Genomic DNA, 19,972 nt, shown 5'->3' with positions numbered 1-19,972 from the left:
AAACTCTTTTTCGTTGTAGGTGACATATGCTTCACGATTGAACACATGTATTTTTGAACACATATAAATGAAAAAGTACTCTTATGGAGAAAAAGAATTGATATCTTCGATTGACATTAGATAATGTATATAAACTTATGAACAATCACTATCAGTTTGTATTTTAGGTGCACACGCAGATTTGTTGGAGTTCTTATAAAATGTACTTCCTGTACGAACGTTTTATTCTTCCAAATTTTACGATACTATGTCTCATATAATAACTATATGGATTAAACGTAATATAAATGATCCGAAAATAGACTCGAACGACATTAATTGTCTTTCTATTTATACCAATATCGAAAATACAAGTAAAGCTGGAGCAATAGTATGCAAGAATGGACTATTTATTATTTTAAACCAAATCATAGCATATTCAGAATGCACAGTATTATCATGAAACGACGAGTTTTATGTTAATTCCGACCGATTACAATACCTTTCTTTCGTTTACAAGGAACGACGAGACTGGCAGTTGCGTGATTTCCAATGCAAAAGCCGCGATATCTGCACGATAACCTAACCTCAACCGATTTTGTTGTACTATTCTTATGTGGACTTCGTTTGTACCACTTTCGTAACAAAAATAGAATACGTAGAACACAGCATTCCGTTATGCGATATTGTCGATTCCTAACATCCGAAAAATCAGAGATAATTTTTTCCCTACAGTTGTACATTTGTGTGAAAAATTACGAACGTAAAGTTGTTTGGTGCATGCACAGTCATCCCCTCCGCTGCATTTGCGTGGACATGCTAGAAAGATTCACTTTTCCACGGTGAAACTGTATGTATTATAATTTCATTTTTACAAAGGTCGAACATCCTACTATGCATAAATTTAATATTAATATAAGCAGGTTTCCTGTTAAGTATTACATCTGACGTATAAGCACACGTGTGTACGAGCCTTGGTTTTAAATGTCTTATAGTAGACACCGAAAAGATTATTCAGTTGGATATCTGACTCAACATCAATATTTTACTAGGAGATAACATGTTAAGAACACGTTGGTGGATGGCATGGGAGATGATGAATGAAGACATACTTCTGTGAGATACATAAAATAGTAGTCAGAACGTATTTTGGCGCTTGGGGACAGCAACAGCTTTTTTTTTGTTTTTATTTATTTGTTGAAATTACAATCAATTCTCGCGTTGAGAATTTTCAGTAATTTTTCTGGCGTGGCGCAGTGACATGGCTGTTTATTTACAATAAGTTAATACTTATTATAGATAGGTATAATTTATAAGTATTATAAGTAAGTGCATATGCTTAATTTGGATAATTAAATGAATCTAACGTTTAGGTCTAGCGAGTAGTGCCTCTTCAGCCTGCGAATCTGGTCCGTCGTATCGAGTAGTCCAGTGATTAGGAGGTTTCGGTGTTTCTTGACTCTTTTGCTATATCTGTCGCTATATTTTGCTATTTCCTCTTTGACTGTAGGTATCTTGAGGTCGCGATGGATGGTTTCGTTGGTAACATACCAAGGTGCGTCTATTAAGGCTCTTAGCGCTTTCGATTGGAATCGTTGTAGTATTTCGATGTTGGAGTTACTTGGACAGCAACAGCTGGTGATACTGTCATACACCTCCATTTATAAACTTTCGAAAATCGATGTGACCTTCAAACTTTAGTGTATTCTGTTTCACAGCACAAAATGTTTCCGAAACGTAAGTTTATTGTTACAATAAACTTGACTAGTGGCTCTGAAATACTATCCTTGAAAAAACAATGGGGAAATTGGAGCAAAAAAAAAGAAGGAAATAAACAAAGACCTTGTTGGTTCGTAAAAATAAAATATGCTACAGGAAAAACTTTTTCCAACGGATTGAGATGCGACAAGCTTTAAAAGCTATGACGCGAATCGAGCGTTTGTCTACAAGAGCGCATTTTCGGTGGATATATATGTCGGAATGACATTGGGGATAGGGTTGTCGGTGTTTGAGGAGTCTTCATTGAAGGTAGCCATCGTTGCGGTGTAACGAAGATACGATTTATTGACACAGGTATGAATAACACAGGTTTTGACAATCTACCACGGCGGTGAGACGTCCGCGACACTAGTGACAGTGGTCTCCGGTTCAATAACGAATCCGCGGCCAACGGGATGACAGATGGGCGTTCTCGCTGAATCTAAGTCTGACTCGTAAAAATAATTGCTGAGCGTAAAGACGTTACTCTTTGGTCGACGGGAGCGCGTAAAAGAATGCCCGTCCCGTCCCGATGATGTCAAAACTATAATGGGGTGTGTCTAAGGACACGAGATCATCGGATTCGTCGAGGAAAGCCTTCGTTTAGGAAGTAAGGGAAATTGACGTTGCTGCTAATTGGTCAATCTCCATATCGGTGGTTAGAAAAAGATGCTAGCCGCCCTCGAGGGAAAGTTGCTAGTGGGAGACGCCGCTCGTTGAAAAATATGTCTCCCCTATCTTCCCGTAGTTGGGACAAAGACTGTTTGTCTGTTTGAAGGACTTTAGTTAACTAAACCTTAAGATTTATAACGGGCCCTCGGGCTAGCCGAACATGTACTGCGGAGACGCATCGACATCTGGCAATCATCTTACTCGAAGAATAGGGTCTGCGTGTGGCGAGCCACGGGACAGAAACCGTTGGAATGTTTACTGTCGCGTGTCGCCACGAATATTTCTTTTAAGGAGAGCTATAGAATTACTCCATACCTTTGTTAGGCAAAGCGTTCATCCCTTGACCGCGGCTACGTTGGGCGACAGACTGTCACCTCGAGCCAAAGCTCACCGTCACTAATCTCGAACAATTACAATCGGATTGAATAACTACAATTGTTCAATTACAGCTATAGTAGACTCTAGGTTACAATGTTGCGGGATTATCTAAAATTCCAAAGGCTCCGGTGTTCTTTCATCTCCGACATATAATTATATAATGACTCATTGAAAACCAGCTTTCATTTTTTGTTGATAGTATGGTAAGAAAATATGAAGTTCGAACGCTTGTAACAATTGCCTGAGTTGCGTCATCCTTGGTTTTAGGAAAAGATAGGGAAGTCACTGAAGGGTGTCGCGGCTTCGATGTCTTTCGTAGCTGCGACGCGGAGGCCTCTCGGTTGTTCTTTGAACAATCGTCAACGTGGACGAACGTCAAAGCGAAACCACGCGAATTCGGCATTTCCGATAATACGGAACACTGTAAACGCGACTGCGTTGAATTCGTTCGATTAATTCCTAGCAGTATCTATAAACAGTGAACTTAAGGCCCCATACACAACTGCATACGCTAGGTTGTAAGAAATAATAGCTATATAAGTATGTAGCGGCGCATGAGTTAGAGAACGATGCAAATCGAGAGCGACTCATATTATTGTTTTGCCTCGTGACACTTACACAGTCTTGACGTACATGTAACGTCAACAAATATCTCTAACAGACTCAGGAAACCTGAACCGCCTTGCACACGACACCGACTCCCAAAACAAAGGAATATGAATTCGGCACATAGGCATAAGATAAACGAACATCTAGAAGGGCTGTGTCTTGATCGAGTCTTTCAGTCTTTCGGTAACGGTCAAATCGCACACTTGTAATCCTATTATAAAATAAAGGTACCTCGAACTCTGGTTCAAGAACCCAACATTTTTTTATTATTATTTTCCCATTATTTTTACGTGACATTTTGGCGATCCTGCCAGGATCCATTCGCTTCAGTGTAAACGAAGTTACGATTTCGGTCTACGGACATTATTGAAGATCGAAGGATTCGAACTACTTGTGTTATGAACTTTGCTGTCAATAATTTACCACGGTGGACCAAATCAACGGGGCCACTGTCAGCATAGAACAAATCAACAGAACGAGTTTGACACTCAAACAACACATTTGAACGCGCCACAGAGGAAAACACCGCAAGGGAACCTCATTCTATGAACTTACGTATCAAGGTGAGAAAAGTCGGAATTCTTTTAAACAATATAGAACGCGAAAAGTTAGTTTCTCTAGTAACTCTAGCGAAGAGACAATATGAACAAGAAAGACACAAAAGCCGAGACAAGTTTACCCTCTACAAGTGGAGTTCAAAATAAAACGGGATCACTCGATTCCTCTACCAGAGCAATTTTAGACTTAATACAGAGACAGAACGAAGAATTTCGACAACAATTTAACGAAATAAAGAATGCTTTAAAATTAGCGAACGAAGAATGTAAATTCGACCAATCGCGGGGAGACGTACTCGCGAGGAGAGTCGTCAACGGGGGTCGTAAATCCCCGTTACGATTATGACAATCGACACCACGAATTGATCGATCCCCTGATTTCCGGTGGGATAATAAGGGGTGATTGAGTTGGTATAACACTGGGATTCACAGTATTATAAAGTATATATTTCCAAGCACTTAGTTACAAAAGGATTTGCGTGAAGTATGCGACTCTCGCGCTAGGTGTAGACTGCCGCGTTAGGCGTTAGTTGGTAGACTGTCTCGTTAGGCGTTAGTTGGTAGACTGTCTCGTTAGGCGTTAGTTGGTAGACCGTCGCGTTAGGCGTTAGTGGGTAGACTGTCGCGTTAGGCTTTAGGTGGTAGACTGTTTGTCGCTCTTTTGTTTAATACGGAAGAAAGTTCGGTGTGGGTGTGCCCCTGTGCCTAAAGAACGCGGATTCGTTGGTCCCACTTCCGTTAGGAAAAGTGAGGGTAACGAACCGCGGTGTCGATTGGTCATGCTGCACTACTGCTCGAAGGGATGAGTAGGGAGACTTCTATCATCGTGGTGCGTAAATGACTGTGTGTATGAGAAAACCTAGCCTGTTTTATTACAGGGCTATTCGGGTTTTCCTAATGGGTGCATACCCGCTTTCTCCGTGTTTTAAAGGCGACTAATAAACCCAAGGACACCTCTAAAACCGACTGTGTTTCGAGCATATTTTTAGGTTTTAGCAATTCTTCAAGACAATCGGATTGAAGACATATGGCGAAACAATGCAGGGAAGTGAAAGTTATGGTGGGTCCTTAGGTTTATTGAGGGTCGAAGTGCCGTTACGCAGGTCGGTTGTTGTCCGGTCGCGCGGGCTGGCGTGCAGATGTTTTAGGCGTCGTAACATCCTCCCCCCGTTGAGAGGGCACCGATCAAATTCTGGCTGTGGAGTCTGGTGTGTCGTTGGTGACCTCCTTCGCTCCGTGTGGGCGTTCGGCCTCGTCTGGATCTGGGTGGATAGGTAAGGGGACCAGTCTTTTGACGCCGCGGTCCAGGATGCTTGTTGCCGTCTGCACGGTAGCGGTCCGGATGATTCCGTCGGCTCCTGGATGGACCTTGATTACGCGGCCCAAAGGCCACTGCATAGAGGGCACGTTGTCCTCCCTGAGGATTACTACGGTGCCTTCATGAATGTTGTGTTTGCCCTTGTCCCATTTGCTGCGGCGGGTTAACTCGTTTAGGTATTCTCGATACCATCGGCTCCAGAAGTGCTGCTTAATCTGGTGAATGCGCTGCCAACTGGATAGCCGTCCTGATGGAACTGTCCTGACATCACGCTCCCGTAAACTGGTTAGGGTATCACCGATTAGAAAATGACCGGGAGTGAGGACAGGGGGATCTTTCGGATCGGAGGAGATGGGAGTCAGTGGGCGTGAATTGAGAATGGCCTCAATTTCGATCACAAGGGTGTTGAGGTGTTCAAAGGTCAGGAGCTCCGTGCCGACCACGCGGATGAGATGGCGTTTGAACGATTTAACTGCGGCTTCCCATAAGCCGCCAAAATGTGGTGAGTTCGGAGGATTAAAACGCCATTGTATTTGTCGGTCGACGAGAAAATTCTGTACCCTATCCTGGTGGTCGTCGGACTGCAATAGGGTCCGGAGTTCTTGCAGCTCCCGATTAGCCCCGACGAAATTGGTGCCGTTGTCGGTGAGGATCGTTGCGCAGTATCCTCGCCGCGAGATGAAACGGCGTAGCGCGGCCAAGAAGGCGTCGGTGGTTAGGTCGCTGACTAACTCTATGTGGACCGCCTTTGTCGCCAGACAAACGAATATGGCGGCGTACGTCTTGATTTTACGTCGGTTGCGGTCCCTCCTCTCCTTGATGTAGAATGGGCCGCAGTAGTCGATTCCGACGTTCGTGAACGGCCGCGATTCGGTAATACGCGCCTCTGGCAAATCACCCATCAAGTATTCCACTGGTGGAGGGTTGGCTCTGCAGCAGCGGACGCACCGTCTGAGAGTGCGCCATACCTGGCTACGGCCGTCGATCGGCCAATAGCGCAGTCTCATCGCGTATAGGGTAGCTTGGGTCCCTGTGTGATGATTGTTCCGGTGCTCTTGCTCGATAATCAGCTCTGTCACCGGGGATTTCGGTAGGATGATCGGGTGTTTTTGGCTGAAGGGTATGGCGGAGTTGGTTAGTCGCCCTCCTACCCGGAGTAGCCCATCTTCGTCGAGGAAGGGGTTTAATGGCTGTAGTTTCCCTCCAACGTCCTCGCTTCGATTTTTTTGGAGGATCCGAATTTCAGGCGCGAAATGCTGGGATTGTAAGATTTTTATTAGCCTGTTGTGCGCTGCGGTCAGCTCGTCTGTGGTGAGATGGGCAGTTCGGTGTTGCTTATGTCTCCATCGAAGACACCGGGCGACGATTCTTATTAGTCTTGGCCAAGACGAGTAGCGATGGAGGAGAGTGTTGTCGTTAACACTCGTCCTCAGACAGATCGTCTTCTTTTGCTCCGGGAGGTCGACTACCGGTGTCGGGCTCCAAACCGGCCAATAGCTTTCGCTTTGCAGGAGCCACCTTGGCCCGTTTTTCCAAATGGACGGACATAGGAATTCCTTGGGCGTCTGGCCTCGGGAGATGAGATCCGCTGGATTATCGTCGGTAGGCACATGACGCCAGTCGGAGATATTGGTCTTGGTCTGTATCTCAGCGACTCGATTCGCCACAAATGTTTTCAAGGTGTGCGGCGAAGACCTGATCCAATGGAGTACGATGGTGGAGTCAGTCCAGTAAACTATTCGCGATATCTTGGTCGTCAGGGCCTGTTGTATTGACGAAATCAAGGACGTCAGAATAAGTGCCCCGCTTAATTCGAGACGTGGTATGGAGAGCGATTTGAGCGGTGCTACCTTCGACCGCGCCGTGAGGAGTCGAGTCCAAATATTGTTCTTTCGGTCAGTCGTCCGCACGTAGACGCACGCCCCATATGCCCTTTCGCTAGCGTCACAGAATCCGTGGAGCTCAATTTTCGTTGCGGATTCTAGGATGGTCTTCCGAGGGAACCTTACCGCATTTAACAACGGCAATTGGGTGTGGTATTTGATCCATGCTGTGTGTACGTCTGACGGAAGGGATTCGTCCCAATCTACCTTCAATGTCCAGACTTGTTGCAAAATCATCTTTGCTCGAACGATTACCGGCGCGAGCAATCCTAGTGGATCATATATTTGTGCGATGACTGAGCTGATTGATCGCTTTGTGATTCGGGAAGTGTCACTGTTCGTCTTGACCGAATATAATATGGTATCGTCGGCTGAATCCCAAAAGACGCCGAGTGTTTTTAACGTGGATGACTCACCGAGATGTAATTTCTGCTTGGTGTCTTCCTCAGGTAGCCCTCTCAGCAGATCCCGATCGTTTGAGGCCCATTTGCGGATATTTAGACCGGCTAGCTTAAGTAATCTCGTGAGATCATTCCTGATTGATAGGGCTTCGTCCTTCGTATCGGCTCCGGTCAACGCATCGTCGACATAGAAGTCTCGCCGTAGGATCTGCGCTGCTCTCGGAAATCGAGGTCCCTCGTCCTCTGCCAACTGTTTGAGACATCGGATGGCCAGATACGGGGCTGCGGATAGACCGAACGTTACGGTGTTGAGTCGGTAAGTTTCGATCTCTCCGTTGTCGGCACGCCACAGAATCTTTTGGTAGGGACGATCTTCTGGACGTAGGAGGAATTGGCGGTACATCTTCTCGATGTCGCCGGTAAGGACATATTGAAATGACCGGAATCTCAATAGGATGTTCCTCAGGTCTTCTTGTAATTTCGGACCCGTATGAAGGGCGTCGTTTAGAGACACTCCCGTGGTACTTGAAGCTGAGCCGTCGAACACAACCCGTAGCTTGGTGGTGTCGCTCGATTCCTTGGTCACGCCGTGATGTGGTAAATAATATCCGTGGTCGGTGGCGTGATCCTTGTTGATCTTTGTCATGTGACCCAAGTCTAAATATTCTTGAATCACAGCACTATACGCGGTTTCATATTGTTTGTCGCGTTGGAATCGGCGATGAAGAGAGGCGAGCCTGCTCATTGCAGTGGCCTTCGATGACCCTAGTGAGGAAAGCTTTTCGTTGAACGGTAATGCAACGATGTATCTGCCTTCCTTGGTTCGTCGGACATGGTTTCGGAAATGTTCTTCACATAGTCGTTCCGATTCCGAAAGATGAGTAGTGGCCGGTCCCTCGTCGATCTCCCAAAACCGTGCGAGGTCCTCTTGCAGAGCCGTTGTGGTTGCGTGGAACGTATTTATCGCGGTTTGGGACGTGGGACTCCCCCCGATTACCCAGCCGAAGCGTGTTTTTTGTAGACGTAGTTCAGGTTCGCCTGGTTGTGCCAGATTGACCTGCCCGATGCACAGCGACGCGAATGTTGATCCGGTACTAAGTAATACATCGATCGGGGCTGGGCAATGGAATTGTGGATCGGCTAGATGAATATTTCTGGGTAATCCCAGACTCGAGGGATCGATGGGCTCGCTTGGTACGAGGATCGATATGGCCGGGATAACAAGAAATCTCAATGTCTTCTTGTACTCGCCGTCCGTCGACGTGATGGTGGCCGTGGTGTAACGTTTTGCCGTGGTGCTCAAATTGTCGAGGGCTCCGATCTGGATCGCACATCTCCTTTGCCTTATACCGAGGGAGTTCGCGAGCCGGTCGGTCATGAAGTTCATGCTCGACCCAGTGTCGAGTAAGGCTCGGGCTCGGATTGGTTGTGCCTGTTTGTTCAAAACCTTGATCTGTGCTGTGGCCAACAGATCATGATGCAGAGGGGTGTGGGGAGATGTGTTTGTTAGTCCGATCCCCCTTGCTGTCGTAGTCTCGGACAGTCAGTTTTGCCCCGGTTGGGACTTGGATGAAGAGGTTGGGGTGGTGTTCCGGATCCGGGCTGAGCGTGACTCGTATGAGAAATGCTCTTTCGTACCTCTTGGAGCCGAAGATGTATGCTTCCGTGAAGTATCGGATGTTCGCCTCGATTTGTGGGACGACCGCGACTTCGATGATCCCGATGGGGATTGTTCGGTGGAGGCTCGCTTGTGTGATGAACGACTGCCCGACGACCGACCGCTCGGTGCGCGACTGCCCGACGACCGACCGCTCGATGCGCGACTGCCCGACGACCGACCGCTCGATGAGCGACTGTCCGACGACCGACTGCTCGGCGACCAACCGCTTGCCGATCGACCGCTCCCCGATCGACCGCTCGACGATCGACCGCTCGAAGATCGACCGCTCGACGACCATGAATCTACCTGGGTTTTTTCGCGGTGTAGATACGTATGGTGTCGGTGACCGCAGATACGACACGAACCCGATGTACACTGTGTCGGCGAATGTCCTGTGCCTAGGCAATTTATGCACAACGATGCCTTCTTCACGATTTGAAAACGTTTGGTCGCTGATTTGGCCTTGAATATTTTGCAGTGTCTGATCTCGTGATGTCCGTTGCAGGTCGGACACACCACCGTTCTGCTGGTTGTAGCAAGGGTTCGCCCATGCGGTATGGTTGTTCGCTGACTGCGGTGTTTGTGTGTTGACCCTTTTGATTCCTTCTCTTTAGAGAGGAATTGAGTCCCGTTCGCCCGTGTTTTGAGAAAGTCTATCAGATGCTGATAGGATGGCACCTTTTGGCGGGGCAGTGTGCGTTGCCATTTACGCAGGCTGGACGCGGGCAACTTCGACGCGATCAATTCGATCATCGCTATGTTTGAAGTGACGGGCTCCTTTAGATGTTCGAGCGCCTTTAGATTTACGCTGATGGTTTCCAACAAATCCTCTAGGGCCTCTGGAGTTTCCCTTTTGATTTCCGGATAATTGCGCATCAGATTCCAATGGCGCATGCAGATTTGGAGGGGGCAATTGAACTTGTCCTTCAGTGTATCAAGCGCGATGGAATAGTTGGCCTCTGTGAGTTCTAATGACTGGATACTCTGTGCGGCCCGTCCAGTTATAGATGAGCGTAGATGCTGGAACTTTTGGACATTCGTCAAACCTTCGTTACGGTCCACTATGGATGTGAACGTGTCGTAGAAATAGGTCCAATTCTCGAGGGCACCGTCGAATTGGGGCACGCGGACCTCTGGAACGGTGGGCGGCTCTGGTTTCCGGCACGTCTCACCTCTTGTTGTAGTCGACGGGGTTGTTGCTGATATTTGCTCAAAGAGCTCTCGGAACCGCATGTCAAGCTCCCGATGCTCTTGCGATAACGAATCTACCCGCGCATCTTCCCCCTCATCTACCACACCTAACTCTTCTTGAACCTCGAGTATCCTCCTCCAAAGCTCATCGAACGAGCTGCGGCAAGATGCTAGGAAGATTCTGTTTGCCTTCCCAGACGCTTCGTACTCATCGAGTTCGCGCCTTATGGTTGCAAGTCGACGGGCTAGGACGCCTCGTCTCCGCCGTAACGTGCTGATTGATTCAGCTTGGGCCATGTTTGATTTTGATAATGAACGCCCTTACCTTGATCAAATGGACGTTGATCTGGGATTCTGTTGCTAATCGTTACGATGCGGCGTGGGCTCGTGTAGATGCTGCGCGACGGAGGTGCTTCTCTCCGATGGCGGTTCCCTTGCTCAGTTGACTAAGTGGTTGGAACTTGGATCTCACGCGACACTGTATAGTCACTGGTCAGTGCACTTTTTGGTGGCACGAGATCCGGCTCGAAGGACCATGTAGATTCGACCAATCGCGGGGAGACGTACTCGCGAGGAGAGTCGTCAACGGGGGTCGTAAATCCCCGTTACGATTATGACAATCGACACCACGAATTGATCGATCCCCTGATTTCCGGTGGGATAATAAGGGGTGATTGAGTTGGTATAACACTGGGATTCACAGTATTATAAAGTATATATTTCCAAGCACTTAGTTACAAAAGGATTTGCGTGAAGTATGCGACTCTCGCGCTAGGTGTAGACTGCCGCGTTAGGCGTTAGTTGGTAGACTGTCTCGTTAGGCGTTAGTTGGTAGACTGTCTCGTTAGACGTTAGTTGGTAGACCGTCGCGTTAGGCGTTAGTGGGTAGACTGTCGCGTTAGGCTTTAGGTGGTAGACTGTTTGTCGCTCTTTTGTTTAATACGGAAGAAAGTTCGGTGTGGGTGTGCCCCTGTGCCTAAAGAACGCGGATTCGTTGGTCCCACTTCCGTTAGGAAAAGTGAGGGTAACGAACCGCGGTGTCGATTGGTCATGCTGCACTACTGCTCGAAGGGATGAGTAGGGAGACTTCTACCATCGTGGTGCGTAAATGACTGTGTGTATGAGAAAACCTAGCCTGTTTTATTACAGGGCTATTCGGGTTTTCCTAATGGGTGCATACCCGCTTTCTCCGTGTTTTAAAGGCGACTAATAAACCCAAGGACACCTCTAAAACCGACTGTGTTTCGAGCATATTTTTAGGTTTTAGCAATTCTTCAAGACAATCGGATTGAAGACATATGGCGAAACAATGCAGGGAAGTGAAAGTTATGGTGGGTCCTTAGGTTTATTGAGGGTCGAAGTGCCGTTACGTAGGTCGGTTGTTGTCCGGTCGCGCGGGCTGGCGTGCAGATGTTTTAGGCGTCGTAACAAAGAAAATAGAAAACGCGCTAACGAAATGGAAATATTAAGTAGAAACCTCTCTCGTGTTAAACTACCACAAATAAACGTAAAATCAACTGAATTCGGTTCTATGATGACTGACGATGACGATAATATATCAGTATTAAAACACGATACTAATCCACCTCCACCTATGCCACAAAAGCCACCAACATATGTCCAACCATCCAATCCAACAGCTGGAAACTCTGGAAATCTAAAAGCTGTTTAGTATCTCCGATACTAAACGGAGAAAACGATATAAGTGTAGAAGATTTTATTCGTGAAATAAAAGAAATGAGAATGATGTGTAGCGAACAAACGTTATTATTAAAAATGATCAAAATAGAAAAAATTGTAGGAAAAGCCGCAATGACAATCCGCAATATCCATATTAACGAATTCGAAACTCTGTACGAAGGATTAAGACGTAACGTAGCTACTCAAGCATCAGTAAGAGAACACCAAGATCAGTTAAGAATGATAAAGCAAGGAATAACCGAAAGCGTGCAAAATTATAACATTAGATTTCGACGTGTTTTCAACAAACTTCAATACAGCATTACCAATGAATATAAAGACGAACTAACTCGATGAGCGATGAACGATCGACTATACATGGTTTCTGTGATTGACTATGTAAGAGGCCTTCGTTCAGAAATAGGACACGTGCTATTGGCTAATCCCCCCCCCCCCAAACATCATCGATGCAGAAAAAAAGGCAATGGACGTGGAAAAATACTTTCGCGAAGACAACGCTCGCAGACGGATGACACGACAAACAACCACTCCACCATCTTATCGTAACCAGACGTCTCGTCCAGTAGGTAACCGCTTCACGATTACAAGTAACATGAATAACAAAACTCCACCCACACAAAACATTCTACCAAGAATGAATAATTTTACAAAGCTTGAAAATCGACCATTAAACGAAAGGCCACAAACGAAATGTTTCAAATGCGATGGATTGGGACACCTTGCCAATCAATACCAAAATTTTCGAATACCGCCTCAAACAAAAGCCCCTCCAGGAATAAACCACATTCAAGAACAATCAGAATTAACAATGCTACCTCAGGAAGATTATCCACAATACGACTACAATTACCAGGACGACGAGGATTGCGATTTTTCGTTGACTCGGGAGCAGGAATCAACTTGCTTAAACGAGGATGCTACCCAGGAAGGACAATAATACCAGACACATAGAAATTCTCCATGGAACATTCCAAATACGAATCCAATTCCAAAATTAAACTAAATTTATTCAACAAAGAGATAGAATTTTCCTTAGTAGATGATAATTTCCCTATCATAGAAGACGGCATATTAGGCTTACCCGGTTTAAATCAATATCGATTCGAACTCTCCAATAAAACATTAAAATTAGATAATAATACTCTTCTGCTGTAGCAAGAACCACCCCTCGCATCGGGAGAAATCGTTCAAAAAATTGTATACTTCGACGGAAAGCCAACGCCAGTATGCTTTATCAATGGTGGTAAGTTTTCAGTCCAAATTTCTAACATCATTGAAAATATAAACACTGTAGATCAAATCGAAAAATTCAAATCTTTGATTCGACTATCGCACATAGAAAAACCTCTTAGAGAATCTATGTAGTATTTTCGTCTGTACCTACTTAAATTATATTTATCTTATTTTCCTTTAAGCATTCGTGAACGTAGTGGTAATGAACTTCAATGTGTTTAGAATTTTTTGTGAAATTTCCGTACTTTGCTATACTTATCACTCCAGAGTTATCGTCATAAATTTTTACAGGGTTATTGTCTAGATTTACATTGAAGACCTTCATAATTTCTCTAATAGACATTAATTCACTCACCGCTTCCGATAGAGCTACATACTCTGCATACGTCCAGGCTTTTGTCACACACCTTTGTTTTTTTAGATTTCCAACCGATTACATTTCCATACAATTTAATTACATATCCAGAAGTAGATTTTCTATCTAAATGATCTCCTGCCCAATCAGCGTCCACATAACAATCTATCGTTTCACACTTTTCATTCCTTTTCTAATGTAACCTTAAATCTTTAATATTAAATATTTCAATATTTCGGTACAAATATTTCAATATTCGCAAAGCATATTTAAAATGTGTCTCGCTACAACAATCTTGAAATCTACTTAAGATAATTCACACTATAACTTATATTGGGTCTGGTATTTGTACTAATATACAGCAATGCGCCAATTAAATTCTTGTATCCAATGTCATTTCTATTTATCTCAGCGTTTTCAATTTTTAAATTTGTTTCCGTTGGTGTACAGTACAATTTGCTGTTTTGTAATTTATATTTGTTCGCTAATGATTCAATGTATTTCGTTTGGCTTAGTTTCATTTCATTTTTTATATAATCATACTCTATATTTATTCCAAAATATTCTTTTACTTCACTTAAATCTTTCATTTTAAATTTATCAGGTAATAGCTTCTTTACATTTTGTATCCGTTTTTTGTTTTTACTACAGATTAACAAATCGTCTACATATATTAGCAAATAAACAACATTTCCCCCCTCTCCATGAGTATATAGGCACAACTCTATGTTATTCTTCTTAAAATCCAATGTCGTCACATACCTATCAAAACACTCATACCAATCCCTCGGACTTTCTTTTAACCCATAAAGCGCTTTCGATAATTTACAAACTCTATTCGTTCCGTCCGCATATCCCTTTGGTTGATTTACATATACCTCCGAGGTTACTTCACCATTTAAAAAGGTAGTTTCTACATCCATTTGCTCAATTATTACTCCATTTTGACAACAATATGATAGCAATATCTTAAAGGTCTGATTACTCGCCACTGGAGAATATATGTCATCGGCTACGTTTCTTTGTTGAAATCCCCTTACCACTAATCTAGCCTTATACCTGTCCTCTGATTTTTTCGTGTAAACCCATTTTACATCTAATACTTCTTTGCCTTTTACCCTTTCTACCAATTTCCAAGTTTTATTCTTATAGAGACATTCTATTTCCTTATCCATAGCCTGTTTCCAAACTTCACTATTTTCACAACAAATCGCCTCCTCAAATGCGCAAAGGATATCTACTCTACAATAATTTGCGTGAATCTCACTACTGTTTTCCTTTTCTGGATACCTTACTGGAGTTTTCTTATTACGTGTAGATCTCCTAGGAATCTTTAAGCTTTCAGAACTATTATCATTTTCATCTTCTCTACTTTCTAACTCTTCCTTATTCATGCTGTCCAATAAATAATTATCTTTACTATCATCGCTAACTGCATCGAATGAATTCTCCTCAAAACCGATACATTTTTTGTCTGTTTCTACGACCTCTACATGTCGCTACTGTTATTTTTACACCTAATAGGACTCTCTAACCTACTTCACTATATCCTAACAGAATTCCCATATCTGCCTTCTTATCCCATTTGGAAACTCTTTTTTGTTCTGGCCTTCTTACAAAAACTTTACTTCCATATAGATGTAGATTTTTAACACTTGGTTTTCTCCCGAAGAATATTTCAAAAGGTGTCTTTCTTTCTATAGTATTCGCTAATATTCGATTTTTCAAGTATGCCGCTGTACAAACTATTTCCGGCCAGTACCTTTTATGTACTTTCGCTTCCGCTAACAAGCAACGCGCCATGTCCATCACTGTTCTATTATACCTTTCCGCTGTCCCGTTTAATTCATGTACGTATGTTGGGCAATTATTTATTCTTATACCTTTATCCCTAGCAAATTTATAAATTCGATTATTTAAATATTCTTTACCATTATCGCATCTTAATATTTTTAACCTCTTGCCCGTTAAATTTTCGGCTTCATTTACGAACTGTACGAAAGAATCAAAGACCTCATCTTTTGATTTTATACAATAGATCCTAGCTATTTTACTATAATCATCGATAAATGAAATGAAATATTTTTCTCCATTGAATCCGGTAGTCTTAAAGGGACCACATACGTCCGTATGAATAATTTTCATTATTTCCTTAGCCTTAGTTCGATTATTTTTGAAAGGTAAGTTATGCATTTTGCTTTCTATACATACGTGTCCTAGCATCCTATGCCATCTTTCCTTTTTACTCATACCACTACGTTCGGCGCTGTTTACTAAGTGCTTCTTCCCTTTCAATTACTTTTTATTCTATATGTCCCATTCTCTTTGAACGCTACAGCTGTAAGTATATTATCCTCATCTATTACTTTCGCAATATTTCCTTTGGAAATAACCGTATTCTTATTGTCTGCTGGTTTACCTAAACTAATCAAATTTGCGGACATTTCTTTCGCGTAAAATACTTTCCTCATATTTATTTTATTTTGTTTTCCGAATGCTTCAAAATAACTTATAACATTCCCAACTTTTGTCGCTTTTATCGGTCTATTATCGCCTAAATATATATTTACCGGTTCTTTTAGGTCGATAGATTTATCGAAATAATTTATATTATTAATTATGTGATCGGTACAACCGCTATCTAATAGCCACACTATTTCGTTCTTACTTATTTCATTCGTCTCACTGCTGTTTCCTGCGTGCGCCGTTGCTGTCCATATGCCTGCTCTTGAGTTTCCATGCTCGCCCGTGCCGGTTCTTGATTGATGATGAAAGTTTCCACGTCCTCTGCTCGTATTGCCTTTGTTCTCTCTTCCTCTGTTTCGACCACGTGTTGGCCCATGCCAATAGCCGTTACTGCTTCCCGCTTGGACGCCATTTTGACACTCTCTCGCAAAGTGTCCTAATCTTCCACATCTGAAGCATCCTTCCTTTTTTGCAGAAAAGGCGTTGGTTTGCCTTTCTCCTCGATTGGATTTATTTTTCTTCTCTGCTATCTCTATTTTATTTTTTACATACGCTACCGTTTGATCCTCTTCTTTCAATGCGTCTATTATGTCCGCTATGTAGCTGTATTCTTCGGGTAACGTATTCAGCATGTAATTCAGCTTTTCCCTCTCACTTATTTGTGCGCCCGCACTTTTTAATTCATTTATTAATTTTTCGAAATCGTTAAAGAATGATGCTGAATCACTGTAGTTCTCCAGTCTTATGTTTTCCAATCTCCTTCTGCATACGATCTGCAGTGCCGTCGACTCTTTCAAGTACATTTCATCGAACCTTTTTATTATATCATACGCCGTTTTTCCTTCCCTAACATACTCCAATTGTCTGTTCGATATTGCACTATAAATTATATTAATCGCCTTCAAATCCTTTTTGTCCCAGTCTTCATCGTCTCTTTCGTTCTTCATTCTAGTTGTAACAACCTCGCATTCCTTATATTTGAGAAACATCGTGATTCTTTGCTTCCACATTCCATAATCCTCACCATCGAATATAGGTATCATGATTTCCGATCTCTCCATTTTAATTGATTCTTCTTTTTTTTCTTTTCTTACTCAAGCGTTCCTACGTGCTCGAAGTATATTTTTTCCTCTGAAAGTTTTTTTTTTCTTTACTAAAAACTCACTCGCAAGATCGTAACCACGCACTAAATATCTTGCAAAACTAGTAACCACGCTCTGCTACCATGTTAAGGAAATTCGAGGATTTGGGAATACAAATAATTGACTATATTTCCCACACAACAGTTATACATCTATATTCCACTCTGAAGAACGTCTTGCACGCACGCTGGTCGCCAACCGACTATCCTAGATTCTTCTAACATCTGGCAACAGTCTTTTGTCTCCACTAAGACCTTGACGCCCTCTAACCCTTACACACACACTCTCATGTACAGTGTAAATGTATCACTTCCCTAACAAATAAGTATGTTATTTCGTTACCACTTATCTCGTTCATCTCGCTGCTGTGTGCTGCGTGCGCTGTTGCCATCCATATGCCTGCTCCTGTGTTGCCATATTCGCTCGTGCCGGCTGCTGATTGACGATGGAAGTTTCCACGCCCCCTGTTCGTATTGCCTTTGTTTCCTCTTCCTCTGCTGCGACCACGTGTTGACCCACGCCGATAACTTTTACTGCTTTCCGCTTGGACGCCATTTTGACACTCTCATGCAAAATATCCCACTCTTCCACATTTGAAGCATCCTTCCTTTTTTGCAGCAAAGGCATTAGTTTTCATTTCTCCTCGATTAGACTTATCTTTCTTTTCCGCTATTTCTATTTTATTCTTCACGCACGCTACCGTTTGTTTCTCTTCTTTCACTGCATCTATTATATCCGCTATGTAGCTATACTCTTCGGGTAACGTATTGTTTTCGCACGTTCGCGGGGAGACGCGATCTCGAAGAAGCGCGCCAACGGGAGTCGTAAATTCCCGTTACGATTTGCTAATCGACGCCGCGAATCGCTCGATCCCTTATTTCGTTTAGGATAATAAGGGTAGTTAAATGAAGGATAACGCTGTTGCTAACAGGTTATTATATATTTTCACAAACCAACAACTTCGGTGTAACACAAAATGAATATTTGTTATGAGATGACTACGAATGAGTGCGACCTGAGTTTCTAGACGGATTATCGCGTATACTGATGGATTTGTCGACTCACTGTATTCGAATTGCTGACCGCTTGACGAGATGCTTGATTGAGACTGACTGATCTTCGGGTGTAAACCCGGTCGAAGGATGTTGACGGTTCGAAGGATGTAAAGTCAGTGATGTTCGGAGACGATGCTGTGGCGGAGGAAAGCTAAGGATGGGTGTGTCTAGCGCACGGGACCATCGGATTTGTTGGTGACGATTTTGACTAAAGGAGTGAGGGAAATAGTCTTCGTTGTTAATTGGTTAAACGAAGGGTCTTAACCGCCCTCGAGAGAAAGTGGTTCGTGGGAGGAAAGTTGCATCATACGTGAGAAAAACCAACTTTCCCTTGTCAAGCCGTAGTAGACAAAGGTCTTTAGAAATGCTTTGGAAACAGACGTTTGTTCAGTTTGAAGGACCTCGACTAGGAAATTCCTAAGATTTATGGAAGATACTTGAGACTATTGAGGGTACGCAGTGAGTATCCGAAGACATCTGGTTGCCATCTTGCCCGCGGTGTGTGGCCTGGGCTAGGTAGAGTTACGCGACGTAACACGTATTTATCATGTAATTCAGCTTTTCCCTCTCACTCACTTTTGCGCCTGCACCTTTTAATTCATTTATTAATTTTTCAAGATCGCTAAAAAACGATGCTGAATCACTGTATTTATCAAGACTTATCTTCTCCAATCTCCTTCTGCACACGATCTAGTGCCGTCGATTCTTTCAAGTACACTTCGTCGAACTTTTTCATTATTTCATACGCTGTTTTTTCTTCCCTAATATATTCTAATTGTCTATTTGAGAAGGCACTGTAAATCATATTTATCGCCTTCAGATCCTTTTTATCCCAGTCTGGATTGTCTGTTTCAGTCTTCACTCTAGTTATAACAATATCACATTCTTTATATCTCAGAAACATTGTTATTCTTTTCTTCCACATACCGTAACCCTCACCATCAAATATCGATAGCATAATTTCCGATCTCTCCATTTTAATTGATTTCCTATTCTTTACTCAAGCGTTCCTACGTGCTTGAAGTATTTTTTCTTTTATTTTATATTCTTTGAACGTTTCTTCCCTTACTAAACTCGCAAGACTAAAAACCACGCACTAAATAGCTTGCAAAACTAGTAACCACGCTCTGCTACCATGTTAAGGTATAGAGAGGATTCGAAAATACAAATAGTTTACTTTATTTCGCACACAACAGCTATACATATATATATGTCGGGTCAGCACTGGGAATGGGGTTGTGGGCGTCAAATGAATCTTCTCGAGGATTAGCCATTGATACGGTACACACAGGCGTAGTTTATTACAATGATAGAATTATTACAGTCTTAACAATTGATCACGGCGGTTCGGCACTCGCGACACTAGTGACGATGCTCTCGGGCTCAATAACGAATCCGCGGTCAACGGGATGACAACAGAACGTAGTCACAAAGTCTAAGTCTGAGAATGATCACTGATCGCGAAGGCGTTACTCTTGGATCGATGAGATCGCGAGCGAGAATGCCTTTCCCGTCCCGATGATGCCACACAGGAAAACTATAACGGGGTGTGTCTAAGGATACGAGATCATCGGATTCGTCGAGAAAAGCCTTCGTTCAGAAAGTGTTGCTGCT

At 43.4% G+C, this 19,972-nt stretch overlaps 1 protein-coding gene across 1 annotated transcript; it reads right to left on the bottom strand.

The window, feature by feature from the left end:
- Positions 1 to 5,138: 5,138 nt before the first annotated feature.
- On the bottom strand, positions 5,139 to 10,703 carry LOC126870559 (uncharacterized). Its single transcript, XM_050628379.1, has 2 exons — positions 9,581 to 10,703; positions 5,139 to 9,013 (listed from the first exon to the last, which is right to left on the bottom strand). Exons 1-2 carry the CDS (start codon positions 10,701 to 10,703, stop codon positions 5,139 to 5,141), a joined length of 4,998 nt encoding a protein of 1,665 aa, XP_050484336.1.
- Positions 10,704 to 19,972: the final 9,269 nt, after the last annotated feature.

Source organism: Bombus huntii, chromosome 10 (genome assembly GCF_024542735.1).
Source record: "Bombus huntii isolate Logan2020A chromosome 10, iyBomHunt1.1, whole genome shotgun sequence".
NCBI classification, from domain to species: Eukaryota; Metazoa; Arthropoda; class Insecta; order Hymenoptera; family Apidae; genus Bombus; species Bombus huntii.
This window is presented reverse-complemented; position numbering and strand designations above follow the sequence as displayed.